We start from the raw sequence: 22692 nt of genomic DNA, 5'->3' as shown, positions 1-22692 counted from the left end.
TCTGCTTGGCATGCAGATGATCTCAGGTAGAGTCTCCAGAATCTCCTGTAGGAGATGGTGTGAAAGGCCTCTGTGTGAGACCCTGGAAAGCTGCTTCCAATCAGAGCAGACCAGTGTTACTTGCTCCACAGCTCACAGAGAGCCACAATTGCATTATGATTTAAGAACATAAGAAAACATAAGAACTTAAGAGAAGCCATGTTTGATCAGGCCAATGGACCATCCAGTCCAACACTCTGTGTCACACAGTGGCAAAAAAAACCCCAAGTGCCATCAAGAGGTCCATCAGTGGGGCTAGGACACTAGGAGCCCTTCCACTGTGCCCCCCGCCCCAAGCACCAAGAATACAGAGCATCCCTGCCCCAGACAGAGAGTTCCAACAATACACTGTGGCTAATAGCCACTGATAGACCTCTGCTCCATATGTTTATCCAATCCCCTCTTAAAGCTGTCTATGCTTGCAGCTGCCACCACCTCCTGTGGCAGTGAATTCCATGTGTTAATCGCCCTTTGGGTGAAGAAGGACTTCCTTTTATCCATTCTAACCCGATTGCAATTTCATTGAATGTCCATGAGTTCTTGTATTGTCAGAAAGAGAGAAAAGGACTTCCTTCTCTACCTTCTGTATCTTGTGCATAATCTTGTAAACTTCTATCATGTCACCCCTCAGTTGACGTTTCTCCAAGCTAAAGAGCCCCAAGCATTTTAACCTTTCTTCATAGGGAAAGTGTTCCAACACTTTAATCATTCTAGTTACCCTTTTCTGCATTTTTCGCAATGCTATATCTTTTTTGAGGTGGGGTGACCAGATTTGTACACACTATTCCAAATGAGGCCGCACCATCGATTTATACAGAGGCATTATGGTACTGGCTGATTTGTTTTCAGTTCCCTCCCTAATAATTCCCAGCATAGCGTTGGCCTTTTTTTATTGCAGTCGCACACTGTCTTGACATTTCCAATGAGTTATTTACCATGAACCCAAGATCTCTATCTTGGTCAGTCTCCAACAGTTCACACCCCATCAACTTGACTCCTAACAGTACCTTGGAGAACAAGAAGACTTTTGGGGGTATGAGCTTTCAAGAGGCAAAGTTTCCTTCATCATTATCATCAATTATCACTATAAAGAGGAGCCACATGACTGTTGTATGCCCTGTGCACCATTCTGCCAAATGTACACATAAAATAGATACTAACGTTAATAGGTAACTAACATTTTATAATTACCAGAGTGCCTCTATGCATGAAGGCTTGTCTCTGCCCTCCCCTGTTGAGCCTTTGCCAGCACTTGTGCATCTGGAGTGAGGGAAGGGGCTTCCCTTTCTGCCCTCCTGGTCTCTCTCCTCAGCATGAGGCACAGCAGCTCAGGTGAGTGAGAGATTGCCAAGGCACCTGGAAGTCAGGAAGCTGGGTGTGGAGATGGGGGAGTAAAGCCACTCCTCACTGTGGCCAACCTGCTCTTTGAGTGGTGATCTTCTTCTTCTCCGCAGCCAGCTTGCTGTCCTCCTGGTGGCCATCTTGAGTGCTGTGGAGGCTAACTGTGGAGAAGTGTGGTGGGTATTGAAGAGGATGGGCCTTCCCTTGCCTGGCCTAGTGAGCAGCTCAGGGAGGCTTCCAGTTTACCTTTCCTCCAGTTGTTCCAGCATTTCAACATGAAAACCACCTAGAGGCTGTGAACCTAAACAGGTAGTGGCCTTGCCCACGTTCCTGGAGCTCAGGTAAGGATGCCAGCATCCAGGTGGGAGCTGGAGATCTCCTGGAGTTACACCTTATCTCAGATTACAGAGAACAGTTCCCCTGGAGACAATGGACATTTTGGAGAGTAGACTCTATGGCCTTGGACCCCATTGTGGTCTCTCCAGGCTCTATTTCCAAATCTCCAGGAGTTTCTCAGCCTGGATCTGGCAACCCTACTCCCCTGTCCGCTGCTGGTGGCTGGGGAGACCTAACAAACCTTGGCTGCCAGCTCTGGTTTGGGAAATACCAAGAGATTGTGTGTGGGGGGGTGGAGCGTGGGAAGAGAGGGTTTGGGGGATGAATAGGAGGACCTCTGTGTGGTTAAAAAAATCAAGACTGCACAAGCACTTTACAGAAAGAACGAAGGAGTGGAAAGGGAGACCTACTTGTGTTGATAATGGAAAATTGATGCACTTTGCAAGTATTTATGAACTTTCATAGGACTTTCCATCATAGCAACTTTGTATTTGAATTTTCATGTTGATATTGTGATTATTAAGAGATTGGATATACCGCACATTTTCTGTATTGGGGTTAGTTATTTTTCATAGCTTTTCATATTGCTTGACCACCTGAAAGTTGACAACTGCTTGTGTGGCACAGTGCAGGGGTGGCCAACGGTAGCTCTCCAGATATTTTTTGCCTACAACTCCCATCAGCTCCAGTCATTGGGCATGCTGGCTGGGGGTGATGGGAGTTGTTGGCAAAAAACATCTGGAAAGCTACCGTTGGCCACCCCTGGCATAGTGACTTGCATGTCAGACTAGGACGGGGTAGCCAAACTTGCTTAATGTAAGAGCCATAGAATAAATGTCATATGTTTGAGAGCCACAGGCATGAACATCAGATGTCTGAGAACCGTAAGAGGGAGGGAAGGAGGAAAGAAAGCAAATAGATGGGGGAGGGAGAGGTAGAAAGATAGCAACTTTAACTTTAAATGTATTCTCCAAGCTGCCAGCTGGCTTGGAGAAGTGATTTAAAGAGAGAAATACCTTCTCCAAGCTGGCCCATGGCGTGGTGGGGGCTTTGAGAGCCACACAATATGTGTGAAAGAGCCAAATGGAAGCGGGGGGAGAGGGGGGAAACGGCGCCGGGGAGCATGGCGAGTCGCCCGGAGGCCACCACGCTGCACCACTGCCGCCCCCTCCCCACCCACCGCAGTTGCTTCTCCGAGATGGGCCCAGGCTGAGCCCATCTCGGAGGAGCAGCCAAGAGACGGCAGCAGCGCAGGGGAGGGTGAGGCGGGCCAGGAGCATGGCGAGCCGCGAATCCGGGCCCTTCTAGGACCCGGACTTGCGGCTCGCCATGACCCCAGCCCGCCTCCACCCCCCCTCCGCTTCTACCCCAGAGGCAGAGCAGGCGAGGCCGCCCCGCCGCTGCCGCCTCTTCTCCGCTCGCCGTGGCTGCTCCTCCGAGATTGGCTCAGCCTGAGCCCATCTCGGAGGAGCAGCAGGGCGAGCGGAGAAGAGGCGGCAGCTGCGGGGCGGCTCGCCACGCTCCCCAGCGCCATTTCCCCCCTCCCCCTAACTCCACCCCAGTGTCTCCTGGCTCCACCCCCAAAGTCCCCAGATATTTTTGGGGTTCGACTTGGCAACCCTACCAGGGTTGCTGCTCAGAGGAAAGTACACTTCTGAATGTCTCTTGTCTTGAAAATCCTACAGGGTCGCTGTTAAGTCAGCTGTGACTTGGTGGCACTTTTCACCACAACCCATGCCAAAGGCTGGCAGTGGAGGGAGGAACGTATTACTCCTCCTCCTGAGATTTATTTACTCATTGGATGACACTGAGTCAGTTATTTCATGCTACTCTAGCCAGTTTGGTGTAGTTATATGCACAGACTCTTACCTGGGAGAACTGGGCTTGTTTCCCCACTCCTCCACTTGCAGCTGCTGGAATGGCCTTGGGTCAGCCATAGCTCTTGTAGGAGTTGTCCTTGAAAGGGCAGCTGCTATAAGAGCTCTCTCAGTCCCACCTACCTCACAGGGGGTCTGCTGTGTGTGTGTGGGGGGGGGAAGGTAAAGGAGATTGTGACCACTCTGAGATTTAGAGTATAGGGCGGGATATAAATCCAATAATAATAATATCCTCATTTCTATATTACAGGTAGATTCAGGTGCATAGCCATGTTGGTCTGAAGCAATAGAGCAAAGTCTTGAGTCCAGTGGCACCTTTAAGATTGACAGAGTTTAATTCTGGGTAGAAGCTTTCTTGTGCATGCTTGTGAAAGCGTATACCCAATTTGTCAGTCTTAAAGGTGCTGCTGGGTTCAAACTTTGTTCTACCTTACAGGGTTGTTGTGAGAAAAAAACATTTAAAGGACCCCTAAGCCTCTTTAGAGAGGGGGTGGGATAATCTGTATCAAACTCTATTTTAATATTCTATCCTCAAGAGACCAGTTTATCTCCTTTGGTCCAGTTTTGCGTCCTGACACAACAACAGGGGTACTCATCTGTCGCTTGATGGATCTGCAGCTCAAATTTCAAAAAAATAAATTCCATCTTCCACCATACTTCTGGCTGCTTTTCTTTTGCTGCTTGTTTCCATTGCCACTCAACAACAGGAGTCAAAGGTTTACAAACTCAATAAAGTTTATTCCACAGCCCTAAAGTAGAATACAGCCAATGAACCATCAAACTCAGGTAACAAATGACAAAACTAAAATTAAGAGTCCCAAGAGTATACTATGTCAGTAGGCTAGGTATACTATGTCAAATCCACCATGGACCATTACCTCACTTGGCTACAGGCGAGTTCCCTACAACTAGATTTATTCCCTTGACCTAGGCAAGGGAAGTTCCACAGGGCAGGCGGAGGGAAGGGCATGACTGTCCTATTAGAAGTCAAATGAAGTCTGATAACTTTGGCCTACCAGTACCAACCTTCATATCCAAGGGCCTTTGGGTTCACAAACTCACCATGAGATACCCAATGTAACACAGACACTACAGGCTGAAGGCATAGATACAGAGGTCCCTTTCTTGAGGGAGAAATACATGAGGCTGCCTGAAATGCAGTCAACACATTGGCCTGTTTATGCTAGGACTGTCTAGTCCGGCTGGCAGGGATACTCCACGGAGAGAAAGGCCAAAGGCTGAATTTGTGATTTTCCACATGTGAAGTGGACGTTCTACGGCTAAGCTAATGTGACCTAAACAACAGACAAAGCTATCTCCTCTCACTGGCCGTGGCTCTCCCTGGTCTTTCCCTTACACCTGACACGCTTCTGAAGGGAAACAGGCTTGAACTGGGGATCTTCTGTGTTCAAGGCAAGGGGCCCCATCAGAGGAGTAAGACCTTGAGGCCCTCTTGTTCAGTACTGTCTACTACTTTGACAAACAGCAACTCTCCAGGGTCAAAAGTAAAGAGGAAGGGTCTTTTCCAACAACTAATGTGATCGGGTGGTTTGACTATCAGATTAGAAAAGGAAAGGCCAGGTCACAGGATTTGAGGGGGTGGAGAATCACCTTACGCCACAATATGGAAGCCACCCAGTCATATATGGATCATTGACCTGATGCCAACATGACCCCTTTGCTCAACATAACCCTCAGCCCATGGCAAGTCAGGAAGAATCAAGTACTCGACTGGCATCCTGAATTTAGGAATCTGGAGCAGCTGGGTCTGAACAACTGTTGCAAAGAGTCATTTCAGGGACCATCTCACAACCAAAGGATCAAAAAACATTTTATGACCCATGAAGCAAACAACTGTATAACCTGGAAAAACTGACACTCGGTTTTGTGACGCTGTGCGATGCATGTGCTTCTAAGAAATGGCTTCACTTCTGTTCTCCGAGTGAAGTCTTCCAATGAAGTCTTGACTGTGCCTTGTTTATAACATATAAGGGTCTCTGTCCCAATATTGGCCTGCTTTTTGGCCTTCTGTAAAACAGATACCTGGAACTGTGTTAGGCAGCCCCATACTGAAGGACCTAAGCTAACGATCTTTTTTCTGAAGCAACTCGCCTCTAATTTATGCAGAGAGTTGGAATCAACACGTTGTGCAGACTGCATTCAAGTCGTTGTCTCTCTTGCATGGATTCTCTTGTGCCTCCTAAGAGATGCTTTATGACCAAAGCTTTGCCCACAATCTGAGCATTCATATGGTTTCTCTCCCGTGTGCACCCTCCTATGATTGACAAGGTTCGAGTTAGTACTGAACTTCTGCCCACAGTCTAAACACTGGTAGGGTTTCTCTCCTGTGTGCACCCTTTTGTGATTGACCAGGTTTGAGCTTGTACTGAAGCTTTTCCCACACTCGCCGCACTCAAATGGCTTCTCTCCCGTGTGTGTTCGCTCATGGATGAGAAGTTTGGATCGACTGATGAAGCTTTTCCGGCAGTACGTACATTTGTGCGTTTCTTCCCCAGCTTGAGTTTTCTTTCCTGTGTGCAGCCTTTCATGCTTCCTAAGGTATGAGCTCGAAATGAAGCTCTTCCCACACTCAGTGCATTCGTATGGCTTTTCTCCCGTATGGGTCCTCCCATGGATAATGAGATCAGCTTTCTGATTGAAGCTTTTGCCACATTCTAAGCATTCGTATGGCTTCTCCCCTGTGTGCGTCCGGATATGTATGACAAGCTGTGGCCTGTGGACAAAGCTTTGCCCACACTCGGAGCATTTGTAAGGTTTCTCACCTGTGTGGACCCTTTTGTGTGTTATGAGATTGGAGCTCGAGGTGAAGCTTTTCCCACACTCTGTGCACTCATAGGGTTTCTCCCCTGTGTGGGTTCTTTCATGTACAATAAGAGAGGCTTTGTCACTGAAGCTTCTCCCACAGTCCAAGCATTTATATGGCTTCTCACCTGTGTGGACTCGCGTGTGCTTCATGAGGTTACAGTTTGTACTGAAGCACTTCCCACACTCAGAGCATTTATATGGTTTCTCACCTGTGTGGGTCCTCTCATGTATTATCATGTGTGCGCTGTTGTTAGAGATCTTCCCGCAATATGTGCACGTATACAACTTTGGCATTTTCTGATTTCTTGGAAAGTCAAAGCTCTGACGTAAGACCGTTTCCCAGTTAGGGCTAGCCCGTTTTCTCTTTGCTTTATGGCTTCCCTCCTGAAAGGTTCCCCTTGGTAAGTCTCGATCACTTTTGCTGCAAAGGAAATCTTGCTTGGCTATCTGGTTTTCTTGGGAGTTCTCTTGCCTCTGCTGACTCCTAGACATCTCTTCCAGTTCACAGACCTGGAAAAATTTCCCGTTGAGTCTTGCCAAGGACAGCCCACTGACACCTACTTGCGAGTGCCTTTCAAAAGGGAAGCTTTCCTCATTTTCATATGCTTGGCCATTGCTTGCTGAAAGAAATAAAGAACCACTGAGGAACACAAAAGACAGGGAATTCTCAATAATGACGCCAATATTATAGCATTTTTTAAAGCAGGGGTGTCGAACTCATTTTACCTCAGAAATTTCAACCCCTGATTTCACCCGACCTTTCTCCTCTATGTTATATAAAATATTTTGTCATTTTTAAATTTAAAAATGCTTTGAGTGCCATTTAAGTTCATCAAGTTAAAGCATGTTCCCTCAGGTTCCTGGGCTGTATCAGCAGCCCAAATATCATACTGTGACTGAGCAGGACAGCCAGGATTCTTCAGGAAAGAAGAAAACATATAACTAGGGCAGCTCAGTCACAAAAGGAAAAAAAAAAGAGGGAAAATTTTGCCTCTGAGGGAAGGTAGAGAACAGGGCCATCATGCATTATAAAGTTTACACCATGTGCCTTCAAACCTTGGCAGATTTAGAAGAGACTTGCAACTGTTTGTGTTCTGCCAGGCTTTTGGCTGACGTAGGCGGGCGTCCTCACACCATCTAATTGGCTTCCCTGCACTCACTGCATCCTGTGTCTCTATCTGTGAATGATGTTTATATCACTGATGCCGCCTTTTCTCATTTTTATTTAATGGTTTTAACTGTTTAATTCTTGACTATTTTTAACTCTTTTATTGTGATTTTAACTGTTTTATTGTGTTGTAATCCGCCCTGAGCCCATCTTGGGAAAGGGCAGACTGTTCACAAAATAAAATGTTTGACTCCCCTGTTCTAAAGGATTAAGATTGGTAACCATGTTAGTTTGTCTGCAGAAGTAGAAAAGAGTCAGTAGCACCTTAAAGACCAACAACATTTGTATCAGGGGATGAGTTTTTGTATCTTAAGAAGACAGCAGTGACTCACAAAAGCTCATACCCTACCACATATTTTCCAAAGGATTGTAGGGTATTTTAAGTTTAAAAGAAAGACAACTGGGATGGGGGCATGATGGAAGTTTATAACATTATGCAAGAAGTGCAGAAAATGGATACAGGCTTTCCTTACCCCCTCCCTCTACCATATTAGAATTCAGAAGCACACAATGAAGTTGATGGGCAGATGATTCAGAGCAGACAAAAGGAATTGTCCAAAGCAATAATTTAGAGAATTCTTTGCCAGAAGACGACATGATCATCATGAGTTTCAAAAGCTGTAAAAGCAGATTAGGATAAATTCATTATTCCTGTTAACAGATGTTAGCCTTGATGAAAAAATGGAAACTCCATGTTCAGACACAGTAGATTGCTAAATATTAACTATGGGGAAGTGACAGCAGGAGAGGGGTTTTTCCTTCTTGCCTTCTTTATGGACAGGGCATCTGGTTGGTTACTATGGGATGCAGGATGCTGGACTAGAGGCACTCTAGGTCCAATCCAGCAAGTCCCTTATTTTCTTAATGACTGAATTGGTTAATCAATTAAATCTTCACACTATTATTCTAAAGGTGTAAAAGGCACATTTGTTTTGAGGAACAGCCCGATTTGAGTCCTGCAGCACCATAGAAACCAAGGAGATAAACGTTTAACCCTTTATCACATACCAAATTGTTTTGGGAAGGGGCTGTGGTTCAATGGTAGAACATCTCATTGGCATGCAGAAGGTCTCAGGTTTAATCCTGGGTATCTCCAGTTAAAAGGACCAAGCAGTAGGCGATGCCTAAGAACCTGGAGAGCTGCTGCCAGTCTGAGTAGACAATACTGACTTGATGGACGAAGGCTGTGATCCAGTATAAGGCAGCTTCTTGTGTGATTTGGAACACTGGCCACTGCCCATCAGAGATGATAATGCTTGACTGGTTACCGCCAGTCAGAGATGACAAAACTGGTCTTTATAGGCCAAGATCTGAGGTGCATTGAGCAACTTAGTAAACAGAGTACCTTTAATGAAAAGCATCTTTCTCAAGAAATAAACTTAGCCAGAGAGTTTTATGCAAAGGAAGGGCAATCAGCACAGCCTCCCAGAAATCCTGGAGATTCCAGCTGTTGGGCCGTCCCAGAATTTCAGGCAGCTGGAAGAGCCAGAGATCCCCAAGTGGGATCCCCGCAAAGAAACCTCCTGAAGTCCCAGGGTCCCTTACCGAAAAAGTTGGTGTCCCCATCACTCTCTTCCTCAGCCTCTGCAGAGACCTGCACATTCATCGGATCTTGCTCGGACTTTGGGGGATTAACAGCTACGTCTTCCAAAGGCCATGACATCTGGAACAAAGACAGAGATGGGATTCAAGACATAAAGAGAAGCTTGAAATGTTCAGTTCACAGATACTGGACTATTAAAAATAACAACAATGGCAAATAATGGCAATGGATGGTCATGGAGGGCAAGTAAAGTCCTGTGGCAACAACCTCCTCCCAGATAGTTGTCGTCCTTGTTGTCAGAACACTGGCAAGTAGGGTGGCCATAATGTCTGAAGGCCAGCCAGGGACACCTTGGGGAGGGGGAAGGTAGGGGTGTGCGCGCGAAGCACACGCGCCGCCGGAAACAGGAAGTGACGTCACTTCCGGTGACGTCATGCCACCGCCGGGAAAAGGAAGTGACATCACTTCCTGTGACATCATCCCCCCGCGCCACCTGCCGGAAACAGGAAGTGACATCACTTCCTGTGACATCATTTCCCCCCGTGCCACCTGCCGGAAGCAGGAAGTGACATCACTTCCCCCAAATGACATCATTTCCCCCAAATGCCACTGCTGGAAACAGGAAGTGACTTCACAGCACTTCCTGTGACGTCCCCAAAAATCCCCCAAATATCACCGCCGGAAACAATTTTGTTCTCAAATCCTGTATATACTTCATCAGTATATGGGATAAGGCACTTTCTCAACTGTGCTGCATAATGCAGCCTATTTATTTTGTCCTGTTTGCTCTGTTGGCTCTATCTGCGCCACCTTCATCACTTTCGGGGTGTGGATCCCCCAGTGGGGTGGGCTCCCGACTCCCTCCGCCGGCTGTTTCTGATAGCCCTGCACCCCTCTTTCATTTGATATGTGTCCCGTGCGGGTGCCACCCTCCCGCCGGGAGATGCCGCAAAATGAGCCCCCTTGAGGCTTATGGCGGCAGGGCTCGGGGGAAGCGAGCTAGACTGCTGTTCATTTGAGGGGTCATAGAGTGTTTCGAGCCCGTCCCTGTGGCATCGGTCCCATCGTTGTGGGACCCAGGGGGCCGGCGCAGCAGCACGCCGAAGCAGCCTGTCACTAATAACACAGGTCGAGATGCAGGACAGGAACCCGGAAGTGACCGACAGGCTGCTTCAGCGTGCCGCTGCGCCGGCCCCCTGGGCCCCACAACGATGGGACCGATGCCACAGGGACGGGCTCGAAACACTCTATGACCCCTCAAAAGAACAGCAGTCTAGCTCGCTTCCCCCAAGCCCTGCCGCCATAAGCCTCAAGGGGGCTCATTTTGCGGCATCTCCCGGCGGGAGGGTGGCATCCGCATGGGACACATATCAAATGAAAGAGGGGGCGCAGGGCTATCAGAAACAGCCGGCGGAGGGAGTCGGGAGACCACGCCACTGGGGGATCCACACCCCGAAAGTGATGAAGGTGGCGCAGATAGAGCCAACAGAGCAAACAGGACAAAATAAATAGGCTGTATTATGCAGCACAGTTGAGAAAGTGCCTTATCCCATATACTGATGAAGTAAATACAGGATTTGAGAACAAAATTGCACTGCAGGCAAACACTGCCCATAACTCCTATCTGGCCTTTGCTGAAAGGATTTGGGTGGTATGTCTGAAAGCACCAGAAGACACAAACACAAAGCTCCCTTACACTGAATCAGTGCTTGGGTCCACCAAAGTCAGTATTGTCTACTCCAGGGGTGGCCAGAGTTGCTTAACAAAAGAGCAACACAGAATAAAGGTCAGATGTTTGAGAGCCGCAAGACATGAACATCGGATATTTGAGAGCCACGGAAGGAAGGAAGGAAGGAAGGAAGGAAGGAAGGAAGGAAGGAAGGAAGGAAGGAAGGAAGGAAGGAAGGAAGGAAGGAAGGAAGGAAGGAAGGATGGATGGATGGATCCTGGGGATAGCTTCTCCAGGAGAAGCACTCCCAGCCAAGTCAGTGTGCAGCAAGGAGTGATCTCCTTCCTTGCCACAAGCAGATCCTGGGGCCAGTTTTTCTTTAAGCACAATTTAAACCATGCTGCAAGGAGAAGCCCCAGAGTCAGGGCGGGTTTTTTTAAAACTACAGATATTTTTCTTCTTGGGTCTATTGGACCCAGAAAAAATTGGGATTTCTGAAGAATCCAGGATCCAAATACCATACCGATACTGGGATCTGGGATTTTTCAGAAATACTGGATTTTTTTAAATCCTATAGACCTGAACCAAGAAATATGGGGGGAGGGGGTTTGCATACCCTTAATCAAGAGATCCATAGCTGGGAAGCATTTTAACATTTGCAAAGACACTGATATATTTGCACAATCTAGCCAGAGCTAAACACTTCAGTCCTATTAACTTCAATTAAATAGTTAAGCATGGTCTTAAATGGCATGCATCAATGCTTAATTTTAAAGTGCTTAACTTTATTATTGTTACTGACCATACAGAACTTAATGGAGCTTTCTAGACAGTAATTCCAAAGCCACAATCACAAGTAGTAAAACTACATGTCCATTAGTTGCATTCTGTAAGATAACCAACAGATTTCAGTATTATATATACTTTCAGTACATGTCTTCCCTTGCTCCTATAGTGAGCTATCAAGTATCTGAACATGTTCCTTGTTATTTGCCTCCTTTTTTCAACTGAATTTTTCCATCTACTCATGCTCCAAGCACAATAAATTTAGTTCTGCTTTACACACCTTCAGAAATTGCTACTGTAGTACGTTAATGGTATACTGGTACAAATTCTCCAAAACAGTAATTTCTGACTCTGTGGTGACATCACATCACAATGTTTTTCATGGCAGACTTTTTACGGGGTGGTTTGCCACTGCCTTCCCCAGTCATCTACACTTTCCCCCCAGAAAGTACTCATTTTACCGACCTCGGAAGGATGGAAGGCTGAGCCAACCTTGAGCTGGCTACTTGAACCCAGCTTCCGCCAGGATCAAACTCAGGTCGTGAACAGAGGGCTTGGACTGTAGTACTGCAGCTTTACTAATCTGTGCTGCAGGAATACCATATTGGCTGCTGACTTAAAATTTGTGTACAATTCTTAGATGGAATGGCCAATGGAATTACCAAGCAGCAATATTAAAACTCTGGTCAATGTTAATTAGATAATTGGAGTGGATGGGACTTTGCAAATTTCTACCAGGTTTGCAGCTGTAGGAATATGCTCTTAAAGTAAAACCTCTGGGGCAAAATTTAAAAGAAGCAGGCAATCTTTTACTTTAAAAATTCATGTTGGAAAAACAACACTTTTTTCTGTTTTGGAAACAGATGTCTGAATCAATTTTATTGACACTAAATTAAAACAAAGCAAATTATAACTCTTATCATGCCACTATGCAAATATGAAAGAAAGGACTTAAGTAATGATCAAATAAAACTGGGATTTTTATTGCATGCCCAATCCATTACCTTTAGTTATGCAAAATTACACACAATGTTTTATAATGAGATGGAAATTCCATGTAAATTATTGTCTAACATATATGTATTTTATGCATCAGAGAAATGCATCTACCATAAGTGCTGGAAAGTTCAGTTAACAAGGAATGCTAAACCAAACACTGCAAATAGGCACATTTAACATATTAGAATATGACTACATTTGTCCCTGCAAAATGCATACCTAAGTGCCATGTTTATAAAAAATGTAGGGTGTGAATTGAGTCACAATACCTCCACCTTCAATGTATGTGCTCCCTGTATGGGTACTTCCTACTGCTGACCCCCTCCCCAGCAATCAAAGACCTCCTAAATCAGCAATCAAAGACCTCCTAAATCTGTGATAGAGCTAGGGTTACCAACTCTGGGTTGGAAATTCCTGGAAATTTGGATGTTGAAGCTTGAAGAGGACTATCCTGAGTGCTATTACACAGCAAGCACACAGAGGTAGTTTCTAGGCATCAGAGCTGATCTGAGTACAGTTCCAAAGTTCATATCAGTGCCAGTTTAAACCCTGTGGAGGCCGGGCCAGCTAGGGTTGCCAAGTCCAATTGAAGAAAAATCTGGGGACTTTGGGGGCGGAGCCAGGAGACTTTGGGGGTGGAACCAGGAGACATTGGGGGTGGGGCCAAGAACAAGGATGTGACAAGCATAATTGAACTCCAAGGGAGTTCTGGCCATCACATTTAAAGGGACAGCTCACCTTTTAAAATGCCTTTCTTCCATAGGAAATAATTAAGGATAGGGGCACCATTTTTGGGGCTCATAGAATTGGACCCTCTGGTCCAATCGTTTTGAAACTTGGGGGGTATTTTGGGGAGAGGCACTAGATGCTATACTAAAAATTTGGTGCCTCTACCTAAAAAAATACTCCCCCAGAGCCCCCAATACCCACGGATCAATCCCCCATTATTCCCTATGGGAATTGTTCTCCATAGGGAATAATAGAATGCCTAGTAGACATTTCCCTCCCCCCCCCCCCCCACACACGCTTTCTAAAGGGGGGGAAGGGCCTCCATACCAAGGAATCACCCCTCCCTGCCCCGGGCCCCCTCCCTCTCACACACACACACAAACACCTACCGTACTTGGTCTTCTTCCCTCTGACTGCTGTGAAAACGAAAGCAAAGAAAGGGAGGGGCCGTTCTCCGAAGCCCTTCCTGTTTCCTCCTTCCTGCCCAGGCCAGCCTTAAAGGGGCAGGCATTTTACAAACTGCTACACCTACAGGTATGTTCTCCCCCCTCCAGCCCCCACCCCCACCCCGCTTCCTGATTTCTGGAGACCCACCGGGGGATGAAGGGGGGGGGGGGGGTTGGGAAGCCTAGGGCCAGCAGGGAAGGCGAGGAGGGCCTCTCCCTCCGGCTACCAGCGCAGCACAGCTCCCCTCCCACCTTCCGCATCACCCCCGGACTTACCAAGTCCTTGGCTCGGAAGGCCAGCGCGCCTCCGCCACAGCCATGCCGCCTCCTCCTCCTCCGGCCGCCTCCTTCTCCTCCGAGGCCGGCCCAGCATGTCCCTTGCCGCCCGCACAGCAGAGGGGCTGGGCGGAGAAGTGAAGCAGGCCCACGCATGCCGCCTTTGCCCCTGCAGGGAGTGGAGGGGCGGGGCGCAAGTCCGGCCTGCTCCTGCTCCTCCAGCGTTGCTGCTCAGGGTCCTAGAAGGACCCAGATTCGGGGCTTGCCACGCTTCTCCGCAGCTGCTCCTCCGAGATGGGCTCAGGCTGAGCCCATCTCGGAGGAGCAGCTACGGAGAAGAGGCAGCAGCAGCGCAGCCTCCCCCCGCTTCCTGGCCCCGCCCATGCCCGGCTCCTCTCGCTGGCTAAACCGGGACTTGTAATGGTCCCGGTATAGGCAGGCCGGGAGGCGGGAATTAGGACCCAGAAGCGGGACATTCCCGGGTGACCGGGACGGTCTGGCCACCCTACTGGCAAGTGACTTTAGTTCATCCAGCCCTCAGTGGTGTCTCTGAGGCACTTCCCACATCAGCACTGAATTGGGACCTTTTGGCACCTAAATAACACATGAAGTTGCCTTATACCAAATCGAATCATTGGTCCATCAAGGTCAGTATTGTCTACTCCGATTGGCAGCAGCTCTCCAGGACCTCAGATGGAGATTACCTACTGCCTGGTCCTTTTAACTGGAGATGCTGGGGATCGAACCTGGGATCTTCTGTATACCAAAAAGGTGTTCTACCACTGAACCATGGCTCCTTCCAAAAGCAATGCTAGTTTACTGGTGAACATGCATTATACCAAGTCAGAATGCTGGTCTTTGAACAGACCACTTGTCTGTTGAACCTGTGTACCCAATACTCTTTGCTGTACAAGATCTGGTACAAAATCCTCCTAGAGCTTACAGAAGCTCAAATACTTTGGCCACCAAATGAGAAGGGAGCACTCACTGGAAAAGATCCTGATGCTGGGAAAGATTGAAGGTAAAAGAAGGGGACGGGAAAGGGTTAGACAGTGTTATTGATGCAACGAACATGAATTTGAGTGAACTTAGGAGGACACTGGAAGATAGAAGGGCCTAGCGTGATGTGGTCCATGGGGTCACAAAGAGTCAGACTTGACTGTGTGACTGAACAACAATAACAAACTGTAAGCTCTTGGAGGATTGGCTGCATCAGGGGTGTGTGGCCTAATACGCAAAAGAGTTCCTGCTACAAAAAAAGCCCTGCTTATACTAAAATAAATTATTTGCATTCAGCCCTGACCTGGATAGCCCAGGCAAGCCCAATCTCACTAGATCTTGGAAGCTAAGCAAGGCCAACACTAGCAAGTACTTGCATGGGAGACTTCCTTGGAAAACCAGGAGCGGCAGGCTGTATCAAACCAGCTCTCTGAAACATCAAAGCCCCACTAGGGATCACCAGAAGTCAACCATGACTTCCAGGCATTCATGCATATGCGCATACACTAGATACTCATAAAAATTAATAATAATAAAAATAAATTGTTAGTTTTTAAACTGCCACTGAATTCTACAGTTAGTATTAGTCTTTAAAGTACAGAACAAAGTTCAAGTCCAGCGGCACCTTTAAAACCAACAAGTTTAATTCTAGGTATAAGCTTTCGTGTGCACACACACTTCATCAGATACAGCAAAACAAAACATGCACAACCATTACACATAGAGGTTAATTGCCATGAAGAGCTAGTTAGAGCCAAGAAGCAGAAGTAACTGGGTAATAAGTATAGCTGAAATTGGATTATATTTATCACCCAGGAACTTAAGCATCTTGTAAAGTTGTGGAAGTCTGTTTCTCTGTATCTGAAGAACTGTGCATGCACATGAAAGCTTATTCCCAGAATTAAACTTGCTGGTCTTAGTTGCCATGGGACTCCAACATTGTTCTGCTGCTTCAAACCAACCCAGCTACCCACCTCAATTTATCTTTAAGGTACGCTTAGTCTTTAAGGTGCCACTCAGTTCTACACCTAGTCTCGCCATCTCTGCTCTTCTCAGTGTAGTGAGGATGAGACGTGCTTACCTTGCCTTCCAGGCCCTCTGCCTCCTGCAACCGCTGCAAGAAATCCTCTGCCAGGGCCACGGCTTGGGCACAACTCTCCGGCGCACATTCCTTCACCCAGCTCTGCATTTCTGGGGGCAGGATAATGAGGAACTGCTCCAGAACCAGCAGCTCCAAGATCTGCTCCTTGGTGTGCTTCTCCGGCTTCAGCCACTGATAGCAAAGTTCCTGGAGCTGAATGAAGATCTCTCGAGGGCCCTCGGCTTCCTCATAGCAGAAGCGCCGGAACTGCTGGCGCTCCATCTCCAGGCTGATGGGCTCGTCCTCGTCCACCATCTCTTCCTTCACTTTCACAGAGGAAATGAGCTGATCACAGGCTTCACGCCCTTTCCCAATAGGACACTGCAAAGTTTGGGAGACACCCTCTTTTCTAAGCCACTGATTGGCGTCAACTGTGGCCCTGAAGGAGGCCGGAAGCTTCCTCAGCCCTTCCTCTGACAGGGGCTGAGGCAATGGTGGGTTTTTCCGCCTTGAGCGAGAGGACGGCGGTGTCTTCACAAAGTCCTGCCACTGAGATTCCCAGTGGTGCTCCAGCCCCTCTTCTGATTCCTGCTTAATCTGGTGTGGATTTGCCTCAGACAGAAGCTCTCTGATGGCTCCAACTTGGGCAGCATGAGAAGTTTTCCCTCCTGCCTCTAGTCTGTCTTTTTGAAAGGGTCTTGCAGCTGGGCTGTGTTCCTCCATTTTTATTCCTGGCCGGTAGGAAAGGAAATTCAGTATTAATCAGGGCAAAGTGAAGCATATTTGAGCAAAAATATCCACTCATCAGATGAGAGAAGACACCAACTACTTTGGCATAGGAAGGGCCTGTGGCCTGCCCTCATTTGCCACTCTTGCTGCTGGCATAGACAACATCAACTTCCTCAGAAGTGAGGAGGCCTGAAGACAGCCCTCATTTGCCAGCCTTGCTGCCAGCAAAGAAGGCACCCACTTTGCAGTAAAAGGGAGGCCTAAGAACAGCCCTCACTTGCCACTACAGCTGCTGGCACAGAAAGCACCAATTTCCTTAGCAGAGAGAAGGCTGAAGACAGTCCTCATTTGCAATGTTGGCTGCTAGCAAAGAAAGGACAAGTGCCTTGAGAAAGAAAGGTCTGAGGCCAGCCTTCATTTGCCACCCTTGCTACCAGCAAATAAAGCACCACCTTCCTCAGCAAGGGGAAGGCCTAAGGACAGCCCTCATTTGCCATCCATGCCACAAAAAGAGAAAACACAACTACTTTGGCAAAGAAAGTTTGCATTTGCCACTCCTACTGCCAGCAAAGAAGGCTTCCTTAGCAAAAGGAAGGCTAAAGACAGCCCTCATTTGCCATCTGTGCCACCAGAAGACATAACTCCCTTGCCAAAGATGAGCTGGAAGCCAGCTCTCATTTGCCACCCCTTCTGCCAAAGAAGAGGGTAGCAACTTCCTCAGCAGAGGGATGGTCTGAGGAGAGCCCTCATTTACCATCCCTGATCACGTTCCACACTCTAACCTTAAATACATGTTTAAAAAACTACCTGGAGTCCTCTTGTAGTACACCAATGTATGCTAATTTGGGTTGCCTGTATTTTCTCAGCTCTTTCCCTGCTACAGTGAGACATTTGACTGCCTTTGGGTACAATTTGCGAGGATTGCTGCAATAAGAGATGTGGAACGTTCTGAACGCTTTGTAAGTGCTATATAAATGAAATTCTACTGTAACTACCGAGCCAGAAGTTCTTGCTACTGGATCCATCTTTAGTTAGACCCAAATCCTGCTGTCCCCCACCTCTGGCAGGGTGACCCAGAAAAAATATAACTACATCGAACAGTTCTATGATTCCAAACATTTATGTTATGGAGACAGTAACCAGGTTCTGAGATGCAGAGAGCAAAGGAGTGACTTCTGCAGCAGAGCGTCATTCATTCTTCCTTACCGCCCCCCCCCCCCTGGCAATAATTCCTCCCTCCGTCCCCCCAGCCCACCAATTTCTGCCTCCTACCCACTGGCACAGATTTTTTAATGTAATTTTTTTACCTTTAATTTCTGGTTCTCTCCATGCACCACAATGCCTGCTCCTCCCCAAAGAAACTCGCCAGGCCAATGTCCACTTCCAAGCTCAGTGGGACAGGAAGGTGCATTCACTATTCGTTCCCCCCTTTCCCCCTCCATTTCCTGCCTCTCTGAGAATCAGAGCTCTGTTGTTGATTTAACCCTTAGGGCACCAACCAGGAGAAGGTTCTGTGTGCTTTTTGTAAAAGCCGCTTATTGATTGCTGGAAGAGGGAAACGCAGGGGATGGGGGATGGACGAAGTGAACACACAGACCAGGCTATACTTGCTTAATGTTAAGAGCAACCTCGAATAAAGTCAGATGTTTGAGAGACATAAGACATGAACATCAGATTGTCAGATGAGGGAGGAAGGATGGATAGATAGACAGGAGAGGGAGGGGGAAAGAAAGGTAGAAAGAAAGCAACTTTAAATGCATTCTCCAAGCCGCAGGCTGGCTTGGCTTGGAGAAGAGATGTAAAGAGACAAATGCCTTTTCCAAACAGACTGATGGGGGGGGGGGGGGTCTTTGAGATCCACACAATGTGTGTGAAAGAATCGCATGTGGCTCCTGAGCCACAGTTTGGCCACCCCTGAGTCATACCATTTTTCTCAGTAGATTAGGGTTGCCAAGTCCAATTCAAGAAATATCTGGGGACTTTGGGGGTGGAGCCAGGAACAAAGGTGTGACAAGCACAAGGGAGTTCTGGTCATCACATTTCAAGGGACTGAACACCTTTTAAATGCCTTCCTTCCATAGGAAATAATGAAGGATAGGGGCACCTTCTTTGGGGGCACATAGAATTGGACCCCCTGGTCCAATCTTTCTGAAACTTGGAGGGTATTTTGGGGAGAGGTACCAAATGCTACGCTGCAAATTTGGGGCCTCTACCTCAAAAAACAGCCCCCGCACAGCCCCAGATACCCGCAGATCCATTCTCCATTATTTTCTATGGGAATAAATCTCTTTGGGGAATAAAAGAGTTCCCAGCAGATATTTCCCTCCCCTCCCCCCGCTTTCTGATGACCCTGAAGCGGGGGGGAGGGCCTCCAAACCGGGGGATCCCCTGCCCCCACCTGGGGATTGGCAACCCTACAGTAGATTCAGAATAAAACAAAAGTCCAGAAGCACCTTAAAGACTAACACATTTCAACAGAAGCTTTTGTGAGACACAACTGATGTTGACAACTCTAGGCTGGAGATTTGGGGAGATGAAGTCTGGGGAATGCAGAGTCCGGGAAGCTGAGGGACCTCATTGGGTTACTATGCCATACAACTGTCCACCCTCCAAAGCAGCCATTTTCTCCCAGGGAATTGATTTCTGTAGTCTGAAAACCAGTTATAATTCTGGAATTCTCTGAAGTGTCCAAGCCCCACCAGAAGGTTGGCAACCTCACAAGTGGTGCTTGGGGGGGGGGGCACAGTGGGAGGGCTTATAGTGTCCTGGCCCACTGGTGAGGGCATTGGGGTATTTTTGGCCACCGTGTGTCACCGTGTTGGATGGGCCATTGTCCTGATCCAGCATGGCTTCTCATGTTCTTAAGTCACTTATTTCCCTTCACTGTGTAATTAACTTCTGGAATTCACCAGGGCTGCCAGTTCCAGACTAGAAAACTCCTGGAGATTTTTTTTTTTGGGGGGGGGGGTGCAGCCCACAAAGAGTAGTGGGAGAGGCCTCAGCAGACCATAGTGCTGTAGAGTCCACCCTTCAAAGCAACCATTTTTTCCAAGGGAATGGATCTCTGTTGTCTCAACTGGAAATCAATTGTAATTCCAGGGCAGTTTGAGTCCCAACCTGGAGGTTGGCAACCCTAGAAGACAGCCACTAGTTTAGTTGGCTTTGAAAGCTAACTAGAAAAATGCAGTTTGTTTATTTACAACATTTGTATGCTGCTTTCCCCCTCCCCAAGGGACTCAAAGAGGCTCATAGAAATTCACCAGAATGTCAGTTTACCAATTAAAACAACTAGTGCAATTAAATGAACAAAACAAACACAGCCTAGACAGGTCTAGATCGATGAGGCCGTCTAACTCTGACTACAGGCTGTGAAGCGCAGGCCAACAGACCTTTGGCTTGACTCTGTTGCTTAATCCAGGCTTTAATCCCTGCAAGGAAAGGAAAACAAAACATAGCCCAGATGAAATCAGCCTTCAAGTGAGGTCCTAGAGATCTCCTGAAATTGCAATTTCCCAGTTTAGAGTTGTTAACACTAGTTGTGACTCATGTCAACATCGTCTTCTTCACCCCACCGTCACCCCTGCTATGGAAGTTTGGTCCATCCATGCTCTTCAGTCATGACTGAATAGCGAGAGGCAGTGTACCCCTGAATACCAGTGCGGGGGGGGGGGGGTCAACAGTTGGGAGATTATCTCTGTGCCCTCCTTGTGGGCATTCCTGGATAATCTGGGTGGCCACTCTGGGAAACAGGATGTTGAAATAGATGTCCCATTGGTTTCAAATAGCACAGTTCTTAAGCAAGGCAAAAATGATTAGCCATCTCTAATCATGTAGTTGCCTGCAGCACCCGGCATCCAGAGGTGTTCTGCCTCCAAAAATAGAATTGTTATTTCATTTTTAAACCTGTTACTTTTTGCCCTGAGAACCCAAAGAAACTGACCACATTGTTCTCCCTTCTGTTATCCTCAGAACAACCAACCTGTGAGGTAGGTTAGGCTAAAAACATAAAAAAAAGAGCTCTGCTGGATCAGACTAGTGGTCCATCTAGTTCAGCATCGATCTACTACAGAATGAATATATCTCTTAGTACTAGATGCCGAGGCAAGGGGACTGGACTCTTATCATCTTGAAAACAAAATGCCACCCCAAATAGCCCTTGCTCTGATCCATTATGACAATTTTTGTGATCTCATGTATTCTACCACCCACCTAGACATGATAAATGTGGACTGCATCTGCCCCACCTTTGTATTGTTCTTCCTGAAACTGTGATACAGATGAAATATTTTCCTAGTAATATGACCAGGATTGGGGGGTTTGTATAAGCACAGGATCACTTGCCCTGAGCACGAAGCAAGCATTAAAATACAACTGTTAAAATAACATTCTGTGATGTCATGTGCTACATAGAGAGGCTTAGTAGGGGCAGCTGGCTAGCCAGAATGGCAGTTGCTATTTCTGACTCCCATGCCAGGAAATGTCTAAGAAAGTGCTGCTAGCAACATCTGGTCTGAACGTAGGTTACCAATCTCCAACCAGGGCCTGAAGATCTCCTGAAATTACAACTAACTTCCAGACTACAGAGGTCAGTTGCCTTGGAGAAAATGACTACTTCGGAGGGTAGATTCTATGACATTATACCCAGCTGAGGAAACCCTCCCCCCTCCAAATCTCCCAAGAATTTCCCACCTTAAGAGTATGCAACACTATCGGAAACCCTTTCTCTTAATCTTTGGTGTATGGAGGTTCTCTGCAGCTACTTATTTGCAAGTTAATTACCTGCTATTATAATTTCCCTGCTAGTATCATTCCGCATCTGAAACCACTGCACTCTCCAAGTATAAAGCAGACGGATTCACATTCTGGATCAGAAGTGGTGAGCAGTGACTCCCAAAAGCTCCTGCCCTATCACAAATGTTGTTAAGTCTTTTAAGATGCGACGGGATGGTTTTCTGCTGCTACAGACAGGCTAACGCGGTTACCCACCTTGATCTATTTGTGAGTTCACAGCAGAGACCCCCCTCATTGTCACGCAGGCAGCATCCCTCAGTTCTAACTACAGTCACAAAGGCTGTGAGGAGAGCTTACAGGGAGAGGTGCCGCCGAACATCAAGCTCGTTTGAACTGAGGGAATTCAGAAGCTGTATTTTGAACTGCTGATAACCAGCTACAGTCTCATGAGGTTTCTCATCTCTTAAACCAAAAGAACAAACACCCAAATGGCTTTTAACAGTGTGGAAGTAAAAAGCACCTGCGTGAACATACAGGCGCATTGTACAGTGGGAATGTCGAATGGGGAGGGTGAGGTTAGAAGGTGATCCTTGGTGCAAGAATTGGAGCATTACATTTTGGCTATGCAATGTTGGAGGGTGCGTTACCACACCCAGTGTCCGTAGTCTCATTCAGGGTGGGTTGGGGGGGGCTTGGGCAGAGGGAGTTCCCCCTCCTCTCCACAGCCTACCACCAGACATTCATACCCTCCTCTCCACCCATTTGCATCTATCTTTTCCTTCTCCCCAACAGACACATTCATGATTGCTACCAAATGATTGGACAGGGGGTGCTGGCAGTGTGGTGTAGAGGTGGAGCAGCAGACTCTAATTCCGAGAACTCTAATCCTCACTCCTCCTCCCCATGAAGCCAGCTGGGGCACCATGAATCGGTCACAGTTCTCAGAACTCTCTCAGCCCCACCTACCACACAAGGTGCCTGTTGTGGGGAGAGGAAGGTGATTGTAACCCACTTTTGAGACTCATCAAGGTAGAGAAAAGTGGGGTACAAACACCATCTCTTCTTCTTCTTGTACCCGAAACGCTGGGGCCCTGGCAGCTGTCCCACCTCATAGTAT

The 22692-nt window shown here is 47.4% G+C and overlaps 1 protein-coding gene across 1 annotated transcript in view; it reads right to left on the bottom strand.

Moving 5' to 3' along the window:
• Window positions 1-22692, bottom strand: part of LOC132571772 (uncharacterized) — a 165207-nt gene that overhangs the window by 65914 nt on the left and 76601 nt on the right. The window contains exons 14-17 of the mRNA XM_060238564.1: window positions 18152-18232; window positions 16116-16846; window positions 9133-9250; window positions 5777-7039 (exon numbers count right to left, since the gene is read on the bottom strand). Coding sequence (XP_060094547.1) covers window positions 5777-7039; window positions 9133-9250; window positions 16116-16846; window positions 18152-18232 — 2193 coding nt within the window. The remainder of the gene's footprint in view (window positions 1-5776; window positions 7040-9132; window positions 9251-16115; window positions 16847-18151; window positions 18233-22692) is intronic.

Source organism: Heteronotia binoei, chromosome 5 (assembly GCF_032191835.1).
Source record: "Heteronotia binoei isolate CCM8104 ecotype False Entrance Well chromosome 5, APGP_CSIRO_Hbin_v1, whole genome shotgun sequence".
In the NCBI taxonomy this organism is placed as follows: Eukaryota; Metazoa; Chordata; class Lepidosauria; order Squamata; family Gekkonidae; genus Heteronotia; species Heteronotia binoei.
The sequence above is the reverse complement of the archived record's forward strand: the minus strand, read 5'-3'. Positions and strand labels throughout refer to the sequence as shown.